This window comes from Mus caroli, chromosome 1, assembly GCF_900094665.2.
Source record: "Mus caroli chromosome 1, CAROLI_EIJ_v1.1, whole genome shotgun sequence".
Classification (NCBI taxonomy): domain Eukaryota; kingdom Metazoa; phylum Chordata; class Mammalia; order Rodentia; family Muridae; genus Mus; species Mus caroli.
The window spans coordinates 111733048-111757219 of record NC_034570.1 but is presented as its reverse complement, the minus strand read 5'-3'; the positions used below and the strand labels follow the sequence as shown (position 1 = coordinate 111757219).

General features: G+C 35.0%; 1 protein-coding gene across 2 annotated transcripts in view; it reads left to right on the top strand.

Annotated features, from left to right (window-relative positions):
• The window catches only part of Ptpn4 (protein tyrosine phosphatase non-receptor type 4), a 179109-nt gene that overhangs the window by 107848 nt on the left and 47089 nt on the right, over nucleotides 1-24172 (top strand). For both annotated transcript variants that reach the window (XM_029483458.1, XM_021161817.2), the window contains 5 exons: nucleotides 2855-2918; nucleotides 7228-7400; nucleotides 13285-13353; nucleotides 21101-21226; nucleotides 22631-22789. In XM_029483458.1, the coding sequence (XP_029339318.1) occupies nucleotides 2855-2918; nucleotides 7228-7400; nucleotides 13285-13353; nucleotides 21101-21226; nucleotides 22631-22789 (591 nt within the window). The remainder of the gene's footprint in view (nucleotides 1-2854; nucleotides 2919-7227; nucleotides 7401-13284; nucleotides 13354-21100; nucleotides 21227-22630; nucleotides 22790-24172) is intronic.

Genomic DNA, 24172 nt, shown 5'->3' with positions numbered 1-24172 from the left:
CTGTGCCATGCCTGCCTGGATACTGCCATGCTCCCACCTTGATGATAATGGACTGAACCTCTGAACCTGTAAGCCAGCCCCAATTAAATGTTTTGGTTTTTTTTGTTGTTGTTGTTGTTTTTTTTTTTTTAATAAAAAAGCCTTGGTCATGGTGTCTGTTCACAGCAGTAAAACCCTAACTAAGACAGCCTATCTTGTGAAGAATGCTAAACTAAGTTCTTCAGAAAAAACAGCAACCATCCTTAAAATTTAAAGAGGCAGATTATTAAAGTGGGTCTTAAAAGTTTGTTGTATAGTTGATATGCTTTATGAAATTCACTGTTAATATAATCAATGTTTGGAGTATGGTTATGGAACACATCATTACCCAGTCTAATTTTGAGCCATTTTCCTTACCTACAAAAGATTGTTGGGAACCACTTTTTATCTCTTGTCTTGCCTCTTACCACCATCCCTAATCATTTGTCTATTTTAGATACTCTAAAATGAGGTACTCTGTGTTTGGGTGACTCGGTTAGCATGTTTCAACATTCATGTAAAGAGCATATATCATTTTTTTTTATTGCTTATCTCTTAGTTACATACCATTTTGTTTCGCAACTCAATTAGTTGTTTGTTTGTTTGTTTGTTTGTTTTTTGGCTTTTAAGACTCTAGTGCTCAGGTAAGTAAGTGCCTTTAATCCTAGCACTTGGGAAGCAGAGGTAGGCAGACCTCTGTGAGTACAAGGCCAGCCTGGTCTACAGAGTGACTTCCAGGATAGCCAAAAAACCCTGTCTCAACAAACAAGCCAATGGAACACTGCATGTTTATCGATGTGTTGGTAGTGGGCATAGACAAAAAAGTGGAACTTCTGAGTTTGCTAAACTTTTCCCTCATGTTGTGCTATTACCTTCCCTCCCTATTGGGGATCTGTGGTGAGTTAATTTTACTACATTTCCCCCACCATTTTTTGTTTGTCTTTTGGCTTAAAACATCTTGGCCAGTCTGAAATGATATTCCATCTTAATTTTACTTTGTATCTTTTTATGGCAAATATTGTTGAACATATTTCCATGCACTTGTTGGTCTTTCATCTGTCCTCTTAGAAATACACAAGATGGAGCTGAAAATTTGTGTGTATACTATTCACAAGAGATATATATGAAACATAAAGAGATCTGCTGGTTTAATTCATTATAAAAGATTAACCAAGGGCATGGACACAAAACAGCATTATAGCTATCTCATTATACAAAATGAGCATTAATCATCTTTTGATAGAATACATTTGTAAGGAACACAAATCATACAAGTAGACTTTTGCTAGAGATCCTATCCAGTTGGTGTTGAAAATTGTGTTCATTGATGTTTTTCTGGAATTTGTAAAGTGAAGATGACTAGAAGTTAGATTAGGTTTTCTGCTTTATTAATTTAAAATTGAATAACACTTTGCATTGTTTACGTTGCTTGTGTGATTTTTTTTAATGGTGGGTGATGCATACATTTAAAAATATATGTATGTATTGAAAGGTTTTCAAATGATTTACTTTCCACAGATATAGGTTGTGCTTTACCCCACTCTTATTTTCACTTTCTAAAAGAAATACCTTTCGTCATATGAGAAAATAATATCCATGTTGTTTTATCTCTATGTAGTGAGACCACAAGATGTAACCGTACAATAAAATTTGGCTCAGTGTTAGAGCATTTGACTAACATAAGTTCTAGGTTTAATTCCTAGCAATACAAATAAAGTTCAGACCTAAAACCTAAGCTTACATTTCCTCTATTTCAAATGGTTCTGCCTGACTTGGACTGGTATATTTGTTTTCTGAAGTGATTGAAATTTGAGAAGTTATTCTCTGAAAGTACTCACAGCTTTGTAATTGATATGAGTGTGAGTCACAAAAATCAAAATGTAGAATTACTGTGAAAATATTAGAAAGGTTAGAAAATTGGGTTCCAAATCAAATTTTACTAAGATTCAGTCTCTTTGATCTCATGGCCTTTAAGTGTCATGGGCCCTAAAGTCTCAGAATTGTTCTTTATATCATTATTACAAGGAACCAAACCAGCTTGAGTCATGGATCATATAATGGAACATTGAAAAATTAGTGTTATATAAATTGCATATGTGTAGGCTAGTGTGGTGGCCACCCAAGAGGCAGAGCCAGGCAAGACTGGTCTATAGGAAAGCCAAGGCTATGTAGTAAGTCTCTGTCTAGAACAAACAAACAAATACATGTTTTTTAAAAGGTAATATATAAGGGTCAGACAAAAGTATTTACAGTTTTAAGATTAAAATGTTTTACAAAACTCTGAAATTTTATATTTTTCCCTTCATGCTTTGTCGTATAAAAATACTTAAATGTTGTTTATGCTTTTTTGAGATGTTATTCTTTAGTGAATATTTCTAAAAATAAAAAATTGGGAAATACATAATTCATAGTAGATATAGTTTAATAACATTTTTCTCAGTTGTGTACCTAGATTTTCTTTAGTTTTATAGGAACCACCATGTGTTTTACATATTGTATATATTAAAGATTATATGATAAAATATGAAGATATTAATACACATTAAATTTAAGATCATGGCCACCCACCTGTGTGCACATCGGAGCACAAATCAGATTTGGTGTTATCAATAATAAAAACAAAAATTAAAAAAGTGTCATGAAGTTAGGAGGGAAAAAGGATGGTGACTTCAAAGCGAGTTGGGGTTACTGGTGAATAGATTGGTTACTATTCATTTCATAAATGTATGAAACTTTCAAAACCCATAATATATATAAAAATAGGTATAATTATCCCAATTTTTGTATATTTTCTTTTTTAGCAGTATTTTGAATACTCCAATTCTCTTTTATGCAGGTTGAAGATTGTAAAAATTTCTTTTAAATGCAAACAGTTTTTTATTCAACTTAGAAAAGAGTTGGTGAGTATTGATTAATAATTATTGGTAAAAATGAAATATTTTAAGATTGCCTAGCCATAGGTGGGGGACATGGCTCAATTTGTATAGTGCTTCTAGAAGTGCAAGGATTTGAGTTTCATGCCTAGATCCCAAGTAGAAAAGCTGCATTTATAATTCTGACAATGAGGAGGCAGACATAGGCTGATCCATTCAACTCCCAGGCCAATGAGAGACTTTGTCTCCAAAAAAGGGGGAAACATCTCTGGGAAATAACACCTGAGATTATCTTCTAGCTTCCTAGCACATGTGCACGTGCATGTACAAGTAGATGAGCACACACTGATTTAAAAAACATTTAAATCTTTGTGTCACTGTGAACAAAAATGCAGTAAATACTTGTAAGTTTTTTCTCTATACTAAATCTATAATACTTTCATAGAAAGCTTATTTCATTCTGGAAGTGCTGAATATATAGTTTCTAGTTCATGGACTTACATCTTATATCAACTTCCTCCTGTAAATTATCTTACTACTTGATCAAATTAAACTAGCTTTGCCTGGTATGGTGACATAAGCCTTTAATCCCAAGCCTGTAGAAATAATGGTTTAGGGCAAGATCCTCACACAAATCATATACATATTTACAGACTGCAAGCAAACTAACCTTGGTCTTTGCTTTACATCAAATTTTTATAAATCTTTGCAAATTGGTACATTTCAAGACTTATGTGTATAGAATTTCTTTAAAATCTTCAGAATATATTTGAGTCAGCTGCAGTATCTGCCTGCTAGAGGATATTTTCCCATTTTGTAACTATGGTTTATCATTTATGTTTTCCTAATATGGGAGATTTTTCCAAATAGAATTTTTATTGAAATGAACTCATATTAATATGTAGAGCATGACAGAGTCCTATTGCTAATGGATCTAATGTGTACTTCTAGTAGCTGACCTTCCCAACAGATAGGCAGCATTATTTCCACTTGTAATGCAGTGAAATAGGTAGATGCTGGAACTTTAAAAAGTGAAGCCATATAGCATGTGCTTTTGTACTTGGCTTTTTTCTTTAACAATATGAAATTCATATTGTACTGACTTCAGTGATAATTGTGTTGTTTGTTATTAATGTGATATTCTACTAAGTATATATGCTATAAACTAGCATTTTAGTTTTCTGTTAAGGGACAGTTTTACTATTTCTCAGTGGGGAATATTTTGACCAATACTGGTACTAAAAATTCTTATGCATGTATGTGCCTTTGTAGTTGTGTGTGTGTGTACAGTAAATTTTAGTAAATATTCAGAGAAGGATATATAATAAATCTTGTTATCCAGAAACTAGAGAATAGTAGCTGGAGAGCTGTCTCAGTGATTAAGATCACTTCTAGAGGTCCTGAGTTCAATTCCTAGTAACGACATAGTGGCTCACAGCCATTTGTAATGGGATCTAATGCCCTCTTCTGGTGTGTCTGAAGATAGTGACAGTGTATTCATATAAATAAAATAAATAAATCTTTAAAAAAAACCCTATTGAAAAAAAACCCTATTGAATAGATAATTTACTTAGAGTAACTATAGAGAGTGTTGTAGAAGAAAACACTATTAATATACCTGATTGTGATGAATGTGTTGTCTGTATAGTAATAACAAGAGTTATGAAATGTAATATTTGTTGAAAACAGTGTATGTGCTTGGTAACATGAACCATTTTTAGTATACTTCTTATAATTGTTCTTTGAGAGATTATGCCAGTTAACACCATGTTTACCTATAAATACTAACAGCATCAAAAGTCAACTTGCAAGTGACTAAAGACCACATACAGATAGATTTTGCAGAAGGTCAATTCCCAATGTTTTCTCTATAAAACACTTGTTTTTAACTATCCAAAGTTATAGGCAGGTACAGTGGTTCACACTTGAAATCCTTGTGCTCAGAAGGCAGAGACAGGGGACTAGCTGCTTGCTTGAGGTTAACCCTGGTCTACACTAAAGTTTTAGACCAGGTAGAGCTACATAGCAAGACTTTATGACAAAACAACAGCAGCAGATCCAAATTTTCACTTGCTATACTTAACCTCTTAGGACACTTTAAGTCCATTGTTCACAAATTAGAAAGAATGTCATTGCATTTCAAATACAATTACAGTGACAAAAGTGCATGCAGAGTGTTTGAAGCAATGGTTTAATAGGGAGGCCACACATATTAGACAGTGTACACACACTGAAAAAACTTACTGTATTATAGTCTCTTGTAAGGTGTTCTGTCATCTTATATAATATTTACTGTATATCAGACAATATGTCAACTGTTACTGCATATAAAAATGTTAATGATACTATTTCACTTCCTAGTAAACAACAAGCTATGCTTTAATCATTTTACTTTTTTTTTTACTTTTGTATATATTTAAATTGTCATTGTGTATAATGATTGTACATGGTATTGTGTTAAATAGGATATTTTCTTTTTTTTTAAATTTATTTTTTTATTAGGTATTTTCCTCGTTTACATTTTCAATGCTATCCCAAAAGTCCCCCATACCCACCCCCCCATCATTTTACTTCTTAATTTGAATCTACATTCTTATATCTGAACATTTTATCTTGTTTTAATTATGGAAAATATTTTCATGATGAAAATATTTCTTGAATAAAACATAGAAGAAGCTCTTAAATATAATCATTCATTATTTCAGATTGTTTCAAACTGGTAAATGTTCATCAAAAGATACCATTAAGAGTGATGTAGCACTGGCTGTATATGCAGTAATATGCTACCCCAAGTCCTTCCATATATATGCTATCCAATATCTTGAATACCACTGCAGAAATGACAGTATCTTCATGGTAGCCAGATATTTCCAAGGCTGAGGCAAGAAGGTTATGAGTTCAAAATCAACCTTGGCTACATTGTGTGAGGGCCAGCTTCAGAAGCTAAAATAAGGTACACATGGTGGCCTAAGTCTCTAATCCCTGCATTTGAAAGTCTAAGGTAGGGAAATTGCTACAAATTCAAGTCTAGCCTGGGCTGCAGAAGAAGGTCATGCTTTGAAAAAATAAAATCAATATCCAGTTTGCCATTAACATGTAGAGATGTTGAACCTTATTTAAGTCATCAAGAAGAGGTACATGTTATAACCAAAATGCAAAACACTGAAATAAGAAAAAATACAAACAGATGAGGTGGCACATGCTTATAATTCACCACCCAAAAGATTGTCCGTGCGGGAACCGCTATAAGTTCAAGTCCAGCCTGAACATTATAGAGAGTTCCAGGCCAGCCTAAAGTACAATATAAAATGCTGTCTCAATACACAAATGGACACAAATTGAAACCAGAAAATCACTGAAGATGGTGAGTGTATGGAACACACACTATCGTTGACAGGAAGTATTAACTACTTTAGCTATATAGATAATTATCTAGCAACAGAAATGTGTACCTATGTACATTAAAACTAAGAATGTGCATACACAACATTGCTCTTCTATCTTTTTTTTTTTAAAGATTTATTTATTATATGTAAGTACACTGTAGCTGTCTTCAGACACTCCAGAAGAGGGCGCCAGATCTCGTTACGGATGGTTGTGAGCCACCATGTGGTTGCTGGGATTTGAACTCTGGACCTTTGGAAGAGCAGTCGGGTGCTCTTACCCACTGAGCCATCTCACCAGCCCGCTCTTCTATCTTTAACTTGGGAAATATCAAGTATCTATACACAGTAAAGTATGTAAACTATTGTGTATATATTACACATTACATATATAATATATACATATTATGTGCACACACACATAAATATATATATATGTGTATATATGTATGTATATATGTATGTGTATATATATGAGATACTCAGGAGATAGGTGCTTTGGTATAATGTGGTTCATGCCAAAAGAAAAACTATAGTATCAGTCTATTCTAATGCTAGTCCATTTCTAATGTGATTTTTATAATAATGCTTGGGGTGTTGAATATTCTTTCTTTTAATCAAGGAAGAATTACAAATTGTGGATCTACACAAATTTAGTTTGTGGTCCAGGACTATATATTGAAGCAGAATTATAGCTAATAAAACTTGTTAATATTTACTTGAAAATAGTAAAAAATTTAAAGTTACTTCTAATATGATAGAGAATACAAGTATATAAATGTTGTATAATTACAGAAGTTCACATTTTATAAATCTTTTTATTTATTTCACTTAGCCTTTGTTAATAAAGTCATTAAAGAGATTAGCATTTGCAAGGCTGGTATAACTTATCTGTCAAAAGTATTATATCCTGACATTTTTCTGTTTTCTCTGAATTTTGTCATTTAATACAGCATGAATCTAGAGAAACATTACTGGGATTTAATATGGTGAATTATAGAGCATGTAAAACTTTGTGGAAAGCGTGTGTAGAACATCATACATTCTTCCGCCTGGATAGACCACTTCCACCTCAAAAGAACTTTTTTGCACATTATTTTACATTGGGTTCCAAATTCCGGTACTGGTAAGTACTAGTTCTATATTATTTGTTTTGATTTGTTTTGTTTTGTTTTCCTTACCTTTAGATTAGAGGTCTAGGTTTAGAGAGATGTCTCACAGGTTAAGAGAACTGGCTTTTCTTCTAGAAGGATACAAGTTTAATTCCTAGCACCCACATAGCATCTTAGAGCTGTGTGTAACTCCAGGTCCTGGGAAATCCATCATTCTTTTCTTGCCCTCACAAGCACTGGGCCTGGATATGGTATGAGAGACAAATGCACACAGAGATAAGAGGAACCAACTAAAGATACAGATACAAAGCAGTACAATCATGGTTAGTCTCGAAACCTACAGAGTCAAAATCCCCATGGCATTCTTGTCTGTGTGTCTGTATCAGTAAGTCTATGATGTCTTGTGATGCACACTAGATTTGATAACCCATGCCTTAGGTTTCAATGTAGTAAATTATTTTGTAAGTAATTTGCTATATTTGCACAGTTATAATCCCAACAGATTTTATAATTCCTAATGCATTTATTATTTGCATGAAAACATTTCTATAAGATATATTCATTTCTTTTATAAAAGCCAAGATATATTTTACATAGCATAAAATATTTTGTTTAAAAAATTCACAGTTTAACATTTTGTAGAGCTATCTCACCTGAGTTCAAAATAACTGTTATGCAAATAGACAAAAAGTTGAATTTGTTGAGTAATAATCACAGATCCTGACGTTTTCTTGTATTCCCTTCATTTTGTCTATAATACAGCATAAATTTTGAAAAGTAACTTTAACTAAAGTTAACCCTTAAATTTTTCCTTTATTTTATGTATATTTTTTTCTGTTTGTTTGTTTGTTTGTTTTTGTTTTTTGTTTTTTGCCTGTGTGTATATCTGTGCATCATGTGTGTGCATCATGTTCATGATGCTGGGAGAGATACCCTGTGTTTGGAAGTATAGATAGTTAGAAGTGCTAGTATGGGTGCTGGGAATCAAATATGCTTCCTTGAGAAGAGCAGGCAGTATTCTAAATTGCTGAGCTATCTCTCTAGTCCCCCTAAATTTGTTTGAGTTGTTCTCTTTAAGTTTTTTTACTGATACATAATTAGGTATGGTGTGGCCTTAACATATATTGCAATATGTAATCACCAGATATATCCATAGCTTCAGATGTGCATCATGTCCTTGTGTTGAGAATGTTCTTAACTCTCTATACTACGTAATTTGAAATTTACAAGTGTTAATCACAGTTGATCTTCTGTGCTATAGAATATGAGAAATTATTTTACCTATTCAGCCGTGCCTTTTGCCATTTATTGATTTTTTTTCAATACTCCCCATGGCAACAACTTTTGGGAAATAATTATTTATAGAAACCTTAATTAGTCCTATCTATAAATTCTAAAATGACACATAAAAGATAGTTTTAAAGTGGAATCTAGTAAGACTTATACAGAAAAAGTTACAGGTGATCTAATGGGCCTTCTTCTGCTTCCCGAGTGCTAAGATTAAATATGTGCACCACCACTGTCTAGCTGCTTCTTTCATTCATGCTTGTATGTTTTGTCTTTTGATCAGTCTTGTTAGAATCTCATCACATTGGATTATTTTAAAACAATGTATATGCCAAGTAAAATTTTTCTTCAGACTTAAGTAGCTCAGTTCTAAAATGAGATGGGTAGGAAGTGACTGAAAATATTACGCAGCCAAGTTTTGGTTCAAATAAGTTTAGAACCAACATAGTAGACATTATTCAGTATGCAAAAATCTCAAGCATTGTAAGGTCTCTGAATCAGGAGGTAGAGAGTGTTATTCAGTGCTCAAGAGCGCTTGCTGCTTTTGCAGAGGACCCAGATTTGTTTCCCATCATCCACATGGTGACTCAGAACTGTCTGTAACTCCAGTTCCAGGGTTCTGATATTATAGAATTAGTATGCTTTCTTAGTGAGAAATAACCATACACTCAAAGTTTATGGAAGAAAAAGCTCTTAAGCCAGGTGTGGTAGTACATACCTTTAATCCTAGCACTGTTGACATAGAAGAAGCAGGTGGATCTCTGTGAGTTCAAAGCCATCCAGGGCTACACAAAGAAACCCTATCTCAAAAAACCTAAAATAGAAAGGAATGAATGAATGAGTAAGTGAAAGAAAGAAAGAAAGAAAGAAAGAAAGAAAGAAAGAAAGAAAAGAAAGGAAGGAAGGAAGGAAAAAAAGAAAGGAAGGAAGGAATAAGAAAGAAAGAAAGGAAGGAAGGAAGGAAGAAAGAAAAAGGCAGGTAGGCTGGCTTTTACAAGAGTCACATAGACGATAACCTGTGTATCAAACAAATGGTCTGTTGATCAGATAACTATCTGTTCTATTTTTCTTTTCTAATGGAAGCTATCTGGTCCTTCTAGACCAGTGGTTCTTAACTTGTAGGTCAGACACCTTTCACAGGGGGTGCGTAGCACACATTCTGCATATCAAATGTATACATTACTATGTTACACTATAAAGTAGCGCCAAAAATAATTTTTGTGGTTGTGGTTACCACAACATGAGGAACTGTATTAAAGGGTGGCAACATTAAGAAGGTTGAGAATCACTGCGCTAGAACCTTACTCTATACCTACCCTCTCGTTCTATGGATTGTAGCTTGGTTATCATTGACTTCATAGCTAACACCCACATAGTTAATACATCTTTATCTTTCGAGTCTGAGATACCTCACACAGCATAATTTTTTTTCTACTTCCATTTGCCTGCAAATTTCATGATGTTACTTTTAAAGAAACTGAGCAGTGTTCCATTATATAAATGCACCACGTTTTCTTTATCCAGTCTTCTGTTGAGGCACATCTAGATCCTGAAACTTCAAGTTTTTTTCTACATCACTTTCTAACCTCTGAAGGCACTATACAATATTCATAGTACATATACATAAATATAGACAGTAAAATAAAATTGAAAATATATTTTTACAAGTTTTTTTTTTACAAAATAGTGAAACCAGACCAATTAAATAACAAGAAAATAACTCAAATAACTCAAGAAGAGAAGATAACTCAAAAAGTCTTGGTTCAAAGCCCCGAGAATAATGAAGGATAATAGTGAAGGGTAATAGTGAAGGGTAAGCTTCTACCATCATACTCATCCTCAGCAACTGACGAGGACTAGAGAAAGGAGTCCAGAGGAGAGAAGCTTTTTAAAATTTAATGATAAGTTTTTAGAAAGAAGAAGTAGATGAGAAGAAGTATTTGAGTCCCCATGGACAAAATTTTTCAATGTGTCATATTTTACCTATCTACTTTGTGATGTTTCCTAAACTTTTCTTCCTTTTTTCAATGAACAGCAGCTACCTCTCTGAACAAATGTACTGTAATCACAGAACAAGATTATGCCTATAAGTCTAGCCTTTTCTAAGTGAATATGTAGAAGTTTCAGTAGGCTGGAGAGATGGCTCAGAGGTTAAGGGCACTGGCTGCTCTTCCAGAGGACTCAGTAAAATTCCCAGCACCCACATTGAAGCTCAAAACTGTCTGTAAATCCAGTCCCAGGGAATCTGACGCCCTCACACAGACCTCAGTGCAGGCAAAACAACAGTGCACATAAAAAAAAAATTTTAAAGAAAAGAACTTTTAGAATAACTTTTATACTTTTTTAATGAGATTTCAAATTTAAAACTGGCTTACATTTCAATTATTCTTTTAATTATTATTTTCTCAATTACTTGAATTATTCCCATAACATTTTATATATGTATACTTAACAGTTGGTACTTTCTCATTGTTTAAATTCATATTGTCACAATTTCATATTGTAATTGCTACAGATTTTTATTTTTTTATTTTTGTTTTTTTTGAGACAGGGTTTCTCTGTGTAGCCTTAGCTGTCCTGGAACTCACTTTGTAGACCAGGCTGGCCTCAAACTCATAAATCTGCCTGCCTCTGCCTCCCGAGTGCTGGGATTAAAGGTGTGTGCCACCACGCCCAGCCAGAATTTTATTTTAATCTGATTTACAATGGTGTCTTATGGACAATATGCAATATAAATTCCTTTTGAACATTAACTGTTCTTGATAGCTTGTTATTCCAGCGATTTGATCAATAGAGTTGTATTTCAATCTGCTTCACTGCTATATTAATATATCAGTCAGGAGTGTGAGAAACTCAGAGCTCTTTTTGATATTTTAAGTAAAATAAAATTAATCCAGAGACTTGGTTACATAGGCACTTCAAAAAACAAAAATGGGAGACTAAGTGGGGAGGGGCAGTTATTAAGAACCAAGTGTGCAAGAGGAATAATGTGTAAGGGTCATGTTTGAATCTGGATTCCCTGAGTTCCTGTGCTTCCCAGACACTTTCATGGCCAGTCCAGTTGGTCCAGGCCCTGACAGAGCAGCACTGCCTCATCAAGATTTTATCTTTCACTACCTGAGCACTTGCCAGTACCTGCTTTGCATTTCTGCCACTTTTCTGATCTTTCATCTACCCATTGTGAAAACATAATCTAGTAGAAACTAAGTAGAAAGGAATCCAGAAAGTGGAGTGTGATTACTTATAACCCCACAATAAATGTAGCAAAGCACAGAATTAGGGCCTGTGACAGTCTACTGCATATCAGTGTTTGGACATAAGCCATATATATTTATAGTATCTGTGCTTATAGCTCTTGTTCTTAGCTTTAGAATGTATTGGAAACTCCCTTTAATTATTAAAATGTTAATTCTCTTGCAACTGAAGTAGGAAAGACAGGATAACAAAATCTATATACAGTTCTTTCCCTAATGGACATGCCTCATGGTAAGCAGTGGCCAGGAATATTGATGCAATTATTATACTTAAGGTATTGAAATATTATTGACCAGAAAGTAGAGCTGGGAATATTGACAAAGTTTTTTGCTTTCTTAACCATCTCTGTTTATATACATGCTTATTGCTATTCTGTATATCCAAGAGATTAAATGCATTCAAATTAATGAAACTGAATATATGGCCTTCATAGAGGAAATACATTTTTTAGGAAATTTCACATTTAAAAATATAGTTTCTCATTTTTCTATTAAATATCAGTCATGCCATTTATTTCAAAATTACTTATATTTGTCTTTTAATATGGTCTGAAATTTGCTTGTGTGGCTTTAGGAGCATGTATTTTCCTACTTTTATATACATTAAATATATTTATAAATGGTTGTACTTTCTGTATTAGAAATTTATGTTCATTTTCAACTCAGTAAGAGGTTGCCCTTATAAACTCACTGAGAACTAACCTTTCATTAAGACAATTAGCTGAATACACTGACTTAGCATGGAGGAGGATCAGAATCTCCACTGCATATAAAGAGTGCCATTTAGGCAAGTCAGTTTCAAAGAAGAAACTATGCTGAGCATCCACAATATTTCTGACCTCATTTTTTTTCCTATAGTCAAAAACCTGAAATTTCTTGTATTGTGTCATGGAAGTAGTTGATGGACAGTCTTCATGTCTGTAATAGCAGGGAGGGAAAAAGAAGTTATCGAAATTACCAAATAATTCAGCCCCATGATTAGGTTACAGCTAACCTATTCTGTTAGGGTAGGTCAGGACCATAGAGTTTGTTTGATTCAGGGCACCTCTGACTTTAAAGAGAGTATTTTAGTAAGGAACCACAAGAAAGGAGTTCCTATCATGAAACGTGTGTTTGTTGTCACATCTTGGTTTATTAAATTGAGGAACTACTAATTAAGCTTCATCTGTTTGAGTGGAACTGGAAGGCAGTCCAGTCTGTCCTTCTTACTCTGATGCTTTTATTGGTGTGTGTGTGTGTGGTTGTTGTTGTTGTTACCACAAATATCTTGTCACTTATAAAATTTTAGTATAATCATGTTCTATATTGTAATTTCATGCTGTATTCCCCTTTAAGATATTATATTTATGTATTTCAGTGGGAGAACTGAAGTCCAGTCAGTTCAATATGGCAAAGAAAAGGCAAATAAAGACAGGGTATTTGCAAGGTAAGTCAATTCTGTTTTAGTATGTGAGGGTTTTATTTTGTTTTTTTGACATTTTATTTTATGCTGTGTGGCAGGGGAGGAGTGACACAAAAGTTCTTTTATTCCGTTAGGTAGGTTCAGGGTTAAACTCACATTGTCAGGCTTGGCAGTAAGCGCTTTTATTTACCACTGAGCTATTTCACCAGTCCAACAGATTGCTGAATTTTTTTTTAAAAGATTTATTTATTTATTATATGTAAGTACACTGTAGTTGTCTTCAGACACACCAGAAGAGGGCATCAGATCTCATTACAGATGGTTATGAGCCACCATGTGGTTACTGGGATTTGAACTCAGGACCTTCAAAAAGCAGTCAGTGCTCTTAACCACTGAACCATCTCTCCAGCCCCCCGATTGCTGAATTTTTAAAAGCATTAAAATGATTAGAAATGGGGATTGGATAGCTGACTCAGTAGTTAAAAGATTCAGGTTCAGTTCTTGGCACCTACATGGTAGTACACAACTGCATATAACTCCAGATTGGGGGATCTGATGCTTGCTTATGGTCCATGGACTTTTGCATGCATGTAGTTTGCATGTACATATTCAGGTGTACCCACATACACATAAAATAAACATTTTTTTATAAAATCATTAGAAATGTTTTCTAAATAATATACTATATCGATGAAATGGAAACTAGTTTGTCTAGTGTACTGCTTCTTTTTTTTTAGACATATTTAAGAACTTTAGCCATGTTTTCAGAAGAATAGTTTTGAGTAGGCTAAATCAAGTATCACTAAATAGAACTTTTTACTAGAAAGTTACTCTCATATTACATTCTTTTAAGCAATATAAGGAATCCTATCATCCAGCCCTTTTATATAGTTACTAAATCATGCTATTAAATGATAGCCGCTTTTGAATTGCCTTTTAAAAAGTGCACTTACCTTTATTTCATTAGAGTTTGGGAGGGCCAGTTTGTTTTTTAGAGCAAAAATGATACAATTTGGAAAAATTTACATTTTGGGAAAAAGTTAAGGCTAGAGAATGGGTTAGCAAAGTATGGGTTTGATACTTATAACTAATTAGGAGATAATTGCAGTAATCCAAGCAGAACTAATAAAGACCTCTACCAAACATTGATGTGGAGTAGGGAACAAGTCTGAGGGACCTAACATCGACTGCTGATGTTAGATGGCTAGAGGGACAATGAAACAGGTGTTTATTCCTGGTGGAAATTACTTCGAGAGCAAAAAGCCTTGAAGAGTTGTATGTCTGGCGTCTACTGTTGCTAGAATTTTGGAAGCATTTATAAAGATTACAGGAAAATTTTACTTGGTCAAAAATTCAAAGGTCTTTTCAACTTTGTGTTTCTAGAAGAAATAGTTTTGTGTTTGTCGTTGCTTTTTCTCATTTTCTTCCTCCCAACATGAAAATTGTTCCCTGTTTCTACCAATTAGTGATAGATCATTATATTCTAAAATCCCGACAGTTTCAAGTGACTTGAAGAATACATCATCCGCAACAGCCCCTTACAAACTTATTGGCATTTATTCAAGGTTTTTCCCTGCATAGACTCAGGGGTGTGTGTGTGTGTGTGTGTATCTGTCTGGTGACTTATCATGGACATCACTGTTCCAATTAGAAAGTGGTATAGACCTGAAAAACAAAGGAGTTTAGTAAATGTCACTCAAATGTTTTTTGTACAACTGAACATAAGATAATTTTACTCCTACTGGCATAATTGTTCTAATTTAAAAAGAATCTGTTCTGCTTTTAACTGACCATAAGATAATTTTACTCCTAGTGTGTGCCATAATTGTTCTAATTTAGAAAGAATCTGTTCTGGTTTTTTGTACTGTCTCTTACTTGCAGCGCTCTCTATTTTTGAAAATCAAAACATTGTCTTATTTTAATGGTTTTTGTACATACTAGATTTTGTTATGCCTGATCTTCATTGTTTTGTCATTCACTCTTAAGATTCTAGAAAGTTTGTCAGGGACTGTCTGTTTTTTGGTGTGTGTGGGTCGGGAGGATAGATATGTTTCTTTTTTTAAGGTGCTAGGTTCCCAAACCTTACACATGCTACCCAAGTGTTCTACTTTGGTACTGTATGCTCAAGTCTTGGGGCGAAGTTTTAATAGTGCTGGGCTGTCTTAATGATTGTTTTGTCTTTGGAAATCTATGCTTTCCTGGGATTGTTTAAGTTTATTTAGCTCGCTTGTTTGTTTTTTTTGTTGTTGTTGTTATTGTTGGTTTAGTTTGGTTTTTCGAGATAGGGTTTCTCTGTGTAGCCTGACTGTCCTGGAACCCGCTTTGTAGACCAAACTAGCCTTTTACTCAGGGATCTGCCTGGCTCTGCCTCCTGAGTGCAGAGATTAATTGTGAGCTCCACCATTGCCTGGCTCCTGGGATTGTTTTTATAAGACTCTTTTACCTTATAATTAGCTACTAAAATTCTCTAATGGTTTTAGCAAGGATTAGGTCATTTTGGTTAAGAACTCCAGATTTATTTTCTCTCTTAGAATTTTAAATGGCAGTATAAGTAGGAAGATGAAAAAGGCCTTTAAACTTTATATGAAAAATTTTACCAATAATTACCCTATTTTCCCTTTTATATTTACTTTTTGTATTGCTTTCACACTGTTTCAGTTATCATATAATAATATCTGAGGAAGAGATGAGAGCAAATTTTTCTTCAACAGAAAAATAAGGTGCCACGGTCAGAAAATAAACTCACCACATTGCTAACAGTGTGGTATTTTTTTCTCTGAAATTTCCGCTCAGAACAGGAAACATAGACAGTAAGCTTGTGTGGGTGGGTCTTTGAGGTTAGAGCTGTTAATAAATTAAGATGCCTGAAATTTAGTTAGCTCAAGACATTTCCAAACATGTTTAGTTCATTACCAAGAATGAAGTGTTCATACAGTTTGTACTAGGTAAGTATGCTGGATTTTCAATTTTTCAGATGAATTTTTCTCTTAGTAATTAATCTTAGCTCTTATCACTTACATTTGGTCTAATATATGAGGGAAGAATAGTTTGTGAATAGTAAGGATTAACCTAGTGAAAGAACTGTAGGTGGTAAATTATGGTAAGCTTGAGATTTTATGTTTTAAATGGAAAAGACTATATAGTATGTTCTCATATGTGACTAGAAGATGCACATTGGTTTTAGAGTTCAAAGAGATTAGCCTAACCTGTGAGAGGATTTGGCTATCAAACCTTGAAATGATAGGATATCTGTATGATTTTGATTTATAATTATTCATAATTTAACAAACTTTTAAATTTTTTATTTATTTATTTTATGTACATTGGTGTTTTACCTGCATGTATGTCTGCATGAGGTTACTGGATCCCCTGAATAGGAGTTGCAGACAGTTGTGAGCTGCTATGTGAATACTGGGAATTGAACCAGGGTCCTCTGATAGAAGAGCCACTAGGCCATCTGGTTTTTTTGTTTGTTTGTTTTTGTTTTTTTTTATTTCTTTATTTACTTTTTATTAGATATTTTCTTTATATACATTTCAAATGCTATCCCGAAAGTTCCCTATACCCTCCCTCTGCCCTGCTCCCCTACCCACCCACTCCTGCTTCTTGGCCCTGGCATTCCCCGGTATTGAGGCATATAAAGTTTGCAATACCAAGGGGCCTCTCTTCCCAGTGATGGCCGACTAGGCCATCTTCTGGTACATATGCAGCTAGAGATAGCTAGCTCTGGGGGTACTGTTTAGTTCATATTGTTGTTCCACCTATAGGGTTGCAGACCCCTTCAGCTCCTTGGATGCTTTCTCTAGCTTCTCCATTGGGGGCCTTGTGTTCCATCTTATAGATGACTGTGAACATCCACTTCTGTGTTTGCGAGGCACTGGCATAGCCTCATATAAGACAGCTATAACAGGGTCCCTTCAGCAAAATCTTTCTGGCATTGTGCAATAGTGTCTGGGTTTGGTGGCTGATTATAGGATGGATCCCCGGGTGGGGTAGTCTCTGGATAGCCCATCCTTTCATCTTAGCTCCAAACTTCGTCTCTGTAACTCCCGTCTCTGTAACTCCTTTCATGGGTATTTTGTTCCCTATTCTAAGGAGGAATGAAGTATCCACCCATTGGTCTTCCCTCTTCTTGATTTTCTTGTGTTTTGCAAATTGTATCTTGGGTGTTCTATGTTTCCACTTATCAGTGAGTGCATATCTAATGCCTTCTTTGTGATTGGGTTACCTCACTAAGGATGATATCCTCCAGGTACATCCATTTGTCCAAGAATTTCATGAATCCATTGTTTTCAATTGCTGAGTAGTAATCCATTGTGTAAATGTAGCACATTTTCTGTATCCATTCTTCTGTTGAGGGACATCTGGGTTCTTTCCAGCTTCTGGCTATTATAAATAAGGCTGCTGTGAATATAATGGAGCATGTGTCCTTATTACCAGTTGGAACTTCTTCTGGGTATATGCCCAAGCGAGGTATTGCTGGATTTTTCGGTAGTATTATGTCCAATTTTCTGAGGAACCTCCAGACTGACTTCCAGAGTTTTTGTACAAGCTTGCAATCCCACCAGCAGTGGAGGAGTGTTCCTCTTTCTCCACATCCTCGCCAGCATCTGCTGTCACCTGAATTTTTGATCTTTGCGATTCTGACTGGTGTGAGGTGGAATCTCATGGTTGATTTGATTTGCATTTCCCTGGTGATTAAGGATGTTGAACATGTTTTCAGGTGCTTCTCAGCCATTCGGTATTCCTCAGTTGAGAATTCTTTGTTTAGCTCTGGACCCCATTTTTTAATGGGGTTATTTGATTTTCTGGAGTCCAGCTTCTTAAGCTCTTTGTATATATTGGTTATTAGTCCCTTATCAAATGTAGGATTGGTAAAAATCCTTTCTCAATCTGTTGGTGACCTTTTTGTCTTATTGACAGTGTCTTTTGCCTTACAGAGCTATGCAATTTTATGAAGTCCCATTTGTCAATTCTTGATCTTACAGCACAAGCCATTGCTGTTCTGTTTAGGAATTTTTCCCCTGTGCCCATTTCTTCGAAGCTTTTCCCTACTTTCTCCTCTATTAATTTCAGTATCTCTGGTCTTATGTGGTCTTTGATCCACTTAGACTTGAGCTTTGTACAAGGAGATAAGAATGGATCAATTCACATTCTTCTACATGATAACTACCAGTTGTGCCAGCACCATTTGTTGAAAATGCTGTCTTTTTTCCACTGGATGGTTTTAGCTCCCTTGTCGAAGATCAAGTGACCATAGCTGTGTGGATTCATTTCTGGGTCTTCAATTCTTTTCCATTGATCTACTTGTCTGTCACTGTACCAGTACCATGCAGTTTTTATCACAATTGCTCTGTAGTATAGCTTAATGTCAGGCATGGACTAGGCCATCTCTTAAGCTTAATTTAATAAACTTTTAAGAGGCTAAAATATTGTACTGAAAATTCAGATTTTCATAAAATTAAGTGTAAAGAAGTATTTTGTGACCCTGTTGTACCTGTGAATTTAGATATTTAGTATAAGAACAATTTTTCTCTTATAGGCCATAATTAGAACTCAGTTTCCCTAGTAGCTATGATTATTTTAATGCTTCCTGCTGTGGACATAAAACATGGTGGACTACCATATAAATTTTTGTAATATATGACAACAGGAAGAAATTATGGATGATTTTTAAGGCGAAAATCTTCCAGTAATCTAAAAAGTATGTATAGTACTATGCCAAGTCTTTATTAATATTAGAAAGTCTGAAAATAAAATTCACAGAATGAAGATCTTTGAATATAATGGGCCATAACAAAAAATAGCATTAATTTTTTAAACAATTTTTTCTTAGATATTTTCTTCATTTACATTTCAAATGCTATCCCTAGAGTCCCCTATACCCTCCCCCCGTCCTGCTCCCCAATCCACCCACTCTCACTTCCTGGCCCTGGCGTTCCCATGTACTGAGGCATATAATCTTCGCAAGACCAAGGGCCTCTCCTCCCAGTGATGGCCGACTAGGCCTTCTTTTGCTACATATGCAGCTAGAGACACGAGTTTTGGGGGTACTGATTAGTTCATATTGTTGTTCCACTATAGGGTTGCAGACCCCTTCAGTTCCTTGGGTACTTTCTGTAGCTCCTCCTTTAGGGTCCCTGTGTTCCATCCTTATAGATGACTGTGAGCATCCACTTCTGTATTTGCAAAGCCTCATATGTTTTATATGTTCTTTTTGAATTTTGTCCAGTGTATTTTGATCATATTCACCTTCTCTCATCCAACTTTTCTTAGACCCACTCTTTCTTTTATCCTCCAACTTTGTGTTTGTTTTGTTTTTGTTTTGTTTTCTCCATCAAGACCAATTTGTGTTGCCCAAATAGTCTTGGATGTGTATCTTTCTTCTAGATCATGGTAGAATAGAGCTTGCTGATGTTGCATTATTAAAGAAAACTGACCCCTCTTGGCAGTTAACAACTACCAAGAGTTCCTCACCTGGGGAGGGGTTTAGTCTGCCTCGGGGTTACATAGCTTTTGCTTTGCTGTTATAACCACTTTAAATTCATGTGTGCAGCCACCCTACTGTGCTATTTTGTACAAATAAATTTTTCTCCTTAAAAATTTTATGATCTGATTTTTGAAGTAGTATACCTATGTCTGTTTTATTGTGATGTAATAGAGAATAGCATACATGTTTTTTATGGGTCTTAGGAAATTTATTACTGAGATTAAAAGTATATAAGGTGATTTATTATGTGTTATATTTGTCACTTATTTCATTTTATTAACCTCCAAAATAATTCTACATATCAAAAAAGTACACATTTAAGTAAAAGATTTTTCAGTAGTGCTTAAATTTATATGCTGAAGACTTTGGTTATTAACATTCCTAACACTCTCAGGGCTTATGTCTCTGAATATTGTTATACCATTTGATCTGTGGAGATGAGCACCTTTTTTTTAGCAGGTCACTTAATTCTATTTTATCACTATGATAACTGACAATAGATAATAAAACATATCCTTTTGTGCTGGAGCAGTTTCTTAGTGGTTGGGACCCCTTGCTGCTCTTGCAGAAGACTAAAGTTCATTTTCCAGAATTCATTCAATGCAGATTATTAGCATCCTACTTTTTACTTTAGCTCCGGGGGATCTGATGCCCTCTTCTTGCCTCTTCAGGCACTCACACTTATGTGCATAGACACTTTCAAGAATATATACACATAACTAATATTAGAATAAAACTTTTAAAAATACCCTTCTGTTACCTATCACGAGATACAAGATAGGAAAATTTTTTAAAGAAACAAAGGGAAAAAATTCACTGACTATACTTTATGTAAAAGAGAAAAAATAAATAAATTCAGCATGCATGATTATCTTTTTTGGACCTCTCCTCCTTGAAGCAGAGGCTCAGAAAATCATTGAGGAGATGAGGTAGTGGGAATTGTTCAGTGCACTTTGTGGTAAACTGTGTTCTGAGTACAGTAGCTACAAGCAAAGATTTATAACATTTGCAATTTGAGAAAATGTTTGATAGCAAATTATTTATTGCTTCTCTTTATATCTTTTTTCTATTATTCCTTGTTCTCTTATTCTTCAGACTAATCCCTTTTTTGTCATATAAATCAAATAAAGCCTTTTAGGAATTATTTTATAATATTATCAAATTATGATATAAATATATCTTAATAAGCAAACTCTTTGACTATGACTTATTAAAAGAAGTATAAGATTTGAGTCATATCAAAACAAAACCTTTTATGTATTATTCATTTATTTTCTACAGATCTCCAAGTAAGCCTTTGGCACGGAAATTAATGGATTGGGAAGTAGTCAGCAGAAATTCATTATCTGATGACAGGTTAGAAACACAAAGCCTCCCATCCCGGTCTCCACCTGGAACTCCCAACCAGTAAGTGGCAAGCCCGAGTCATGCTTGCATTTTGTACTTACTGGCTATGTACTTTATTGCCTAAAGATCACAATTAATAAAAATTTAAGTTCTTTGATCAAATATTCAAAAAAAAATCTATTGTGTTTTACTTTTTTTAAGCGTGAGTCAGTCTCTCTCTCTCTCTCTCTCTCTCTCTCTCTCTCTCTCTCTCTCTCTCTCATTCTCTTTCTCCCTCTCCCTCTCCCTCTGTCTGTTTATATATGAGGACATGTGGTGGTGTGTATGCAACAGTGGACATGTGGAAGGTAGAAAACAACTTGGGAGAGTAAGTTTTTCCACTCTAGGATTCCCAGGATTGCAACCAAGTACTCAGGCACCTGATTAGCCACCTCACCTGTCTCAAACAGGGTTTTCGTCAAACATTATTGCCTGTTTGCTTGCTGGTCATTGTGACCTAAAATAGCCTTAGGGAATGAGCAAGAAGAAAATTGAAGAACAGCCTTTACTTTCCTCAGCAGTTAATTTTCACCAGAAGGGTAATTCAGGATTTAGTTGTGACTTGAAATTTTCATAAAACTGTTATCTATGTAGTCCATTTATTTCCATACAGATTAATACCAGAATTTCTAAGGGGCTATAGTTTGTTTAAAAATGCTTTGTTTGAGTGATTGTGATGCGAAGCTCTAGTACTTCTGTGGCCTAGGAAAAGACTTTTAACAGTAACCCCATAAGCTCAGGTAGAGCTGTACCAAGAACCATATGGTGCAACTCTAACCTTGTGTGTATTGCAGTCTGGCATTTTTTACATAGCTGCCAGGTTTTTCAATAGGTAATAAAAAGATAAGAAAGAGTTCCTCATATGTACCAGCGGGAGGGCATGGTAAGAGAAGCAAGGCAAGGACTGGGGAAGGGAGAAGTGTAAGGGAGATCATCTAAATAATAGCAATAGCTGAGATTAAGTTTCAAGAGAATGAAATAATTTTAAGAATGATATGATATTTTTTTAAAGAGATAGGACAGCAGAGATTAAACAGTGGATCTAGAGTACTGTTTGGATCTTGAAGTTAATTGCTGTCTCATTTTCTTATCTACAAAATCCTACTTGTAGATGGATATATTCCTGTAATCCCAGCTTCCTTGTTGTAGTGTCATACAGTCTTAATGAGGTAACATGTGAAATGTTGAGTAAGGCATAAGATTAATAGTGAGTAAGGTCTTAGGGCAGCTTGTAGACTGCAGGCATGTCTTGACTTCCCATTGAGTGTTCTTGTCATTTATATCACACTGTTAGAGATTCTGCGTAGTCAGCATAGACTTTCACACACACACACAAACACACACTTTCTCATTAAAAAATAGGATTAAAAAAAACAAGGAAAATCAAAGTATCCTATTGTTCAGACTTTGTTTCTCTTCATTTAGTCGGAATTCTTCATTCACACAAGAGGGATCCCGGGTTCGGCCGTCTTCAGTTGGTCATTTGGTAGACCATGTCGTTCACATGTCCCCCAGTGAGGATTTTGTAAGTCAGAGATCTCCATCATCAACGCAAGCTAATAGCATAGTTCTGGAGTCATCACCGTAAGACTTTTTCATTTTGCTTCTTATTTCTTTATTTTCAAATATTTCCATTTTCTTCACTTGAAATATCTTTGGAAATTAGAGTACTTAATACAAGATGTTACTTATATATCGTTATAAATACATATTTGTAAATGTACTCATATCTCCTTGAGATATCTTGTTCCCTCTCTTTCCTTTACCTGTCTGGTTACTGACTCTTATTTCATTTTTTGTGTATACTCCCAAATATTTTTTTCAGATAACATAATAGTGTAGTCAGTGAGTTGGAAAATGTAAGACAGCTTTCCTAAATTTTTTTTAAGGAAAGAAACCATAAATATGAATATATTACAAAAATATTAAGGGAAAATAAGTGAGATGGTTGTCACACTCGGTTATAGAGCATGTTCTTTTTTTTTTTTTTTTTATCTTTTTTCATGCTTAGAGATAGGTTCTTCCTTTGTCCTGGCTAGCCTTGAACTCACAGTGATCTTACATTACATGCCTCTGATCCTCAAGTGTTTGCCACCACTCCTAACATTATTTCTAAAATCTGCTCCTACTATTATTTTAGATAGTGATTGATAAAGTCAGCTTTTAAAGTATTGATAGCCATTGGTTCAATGCATAGTCTACATATCCTCACATTAAGTCACAATATCTTCATTTACTAGCTTATATAGTGGAAATAACTCATACATTTGACATAATTGGATAGTACTTACACAATTATCACAAATGAGTAAAAAATACATTATTGAAGAGGAAGGAAGAAACACTGTACAGTGAATGTGCTCAGTCTTTTTTCACCAGTTATTTTTTTAAGTTCACTTTACATGCTCACTTTACATGATCACAGCCCCTTTTCCTCCTCTCTTTCCAGTTCCACCCTTACAAGTCCCTTCCCCTTTTCCTCAGAGAAGGAGGAGTCCCCCCTTGGATACCAGCCAATCCTGGGATATCTGGTCCCAGCAGGGCTAGGCACATCCTCTTCCACTGAAACCCAACAGAGCAAGCCAGGTAGGGGGAAGGGGACCCAATGGTAGGCAACAGAGACTGAGACAGTGCTTGCTCTACTTCTTAGGGGTTCCACATGAAGCCCAAGCAGCACATTTACAAATGCTGTCTAGCCCCTGCAGGTTCCCTGGTTGGTGGCCCAGTCTCTGTGAGACCCCAGGGGCTCAGGTTAGTGTGGTGTCCTTGACACCTCTGGTTTGCTCAATTCTAGTTCCCATTCTTCCAAAAGACTCCCTGAGCTCAGCCTGATGTTTGGCTGTGGGTCTGTGCATCTGCGTCCATCTGCTGCTGGATGAAACCTCTCAGGAGACAGTTATGCTAGGTTCTTGTCTGCAAGCCTAACAGAGAGTATCATTAATAGTATCAGGGGTTTGCTTTCTCCCA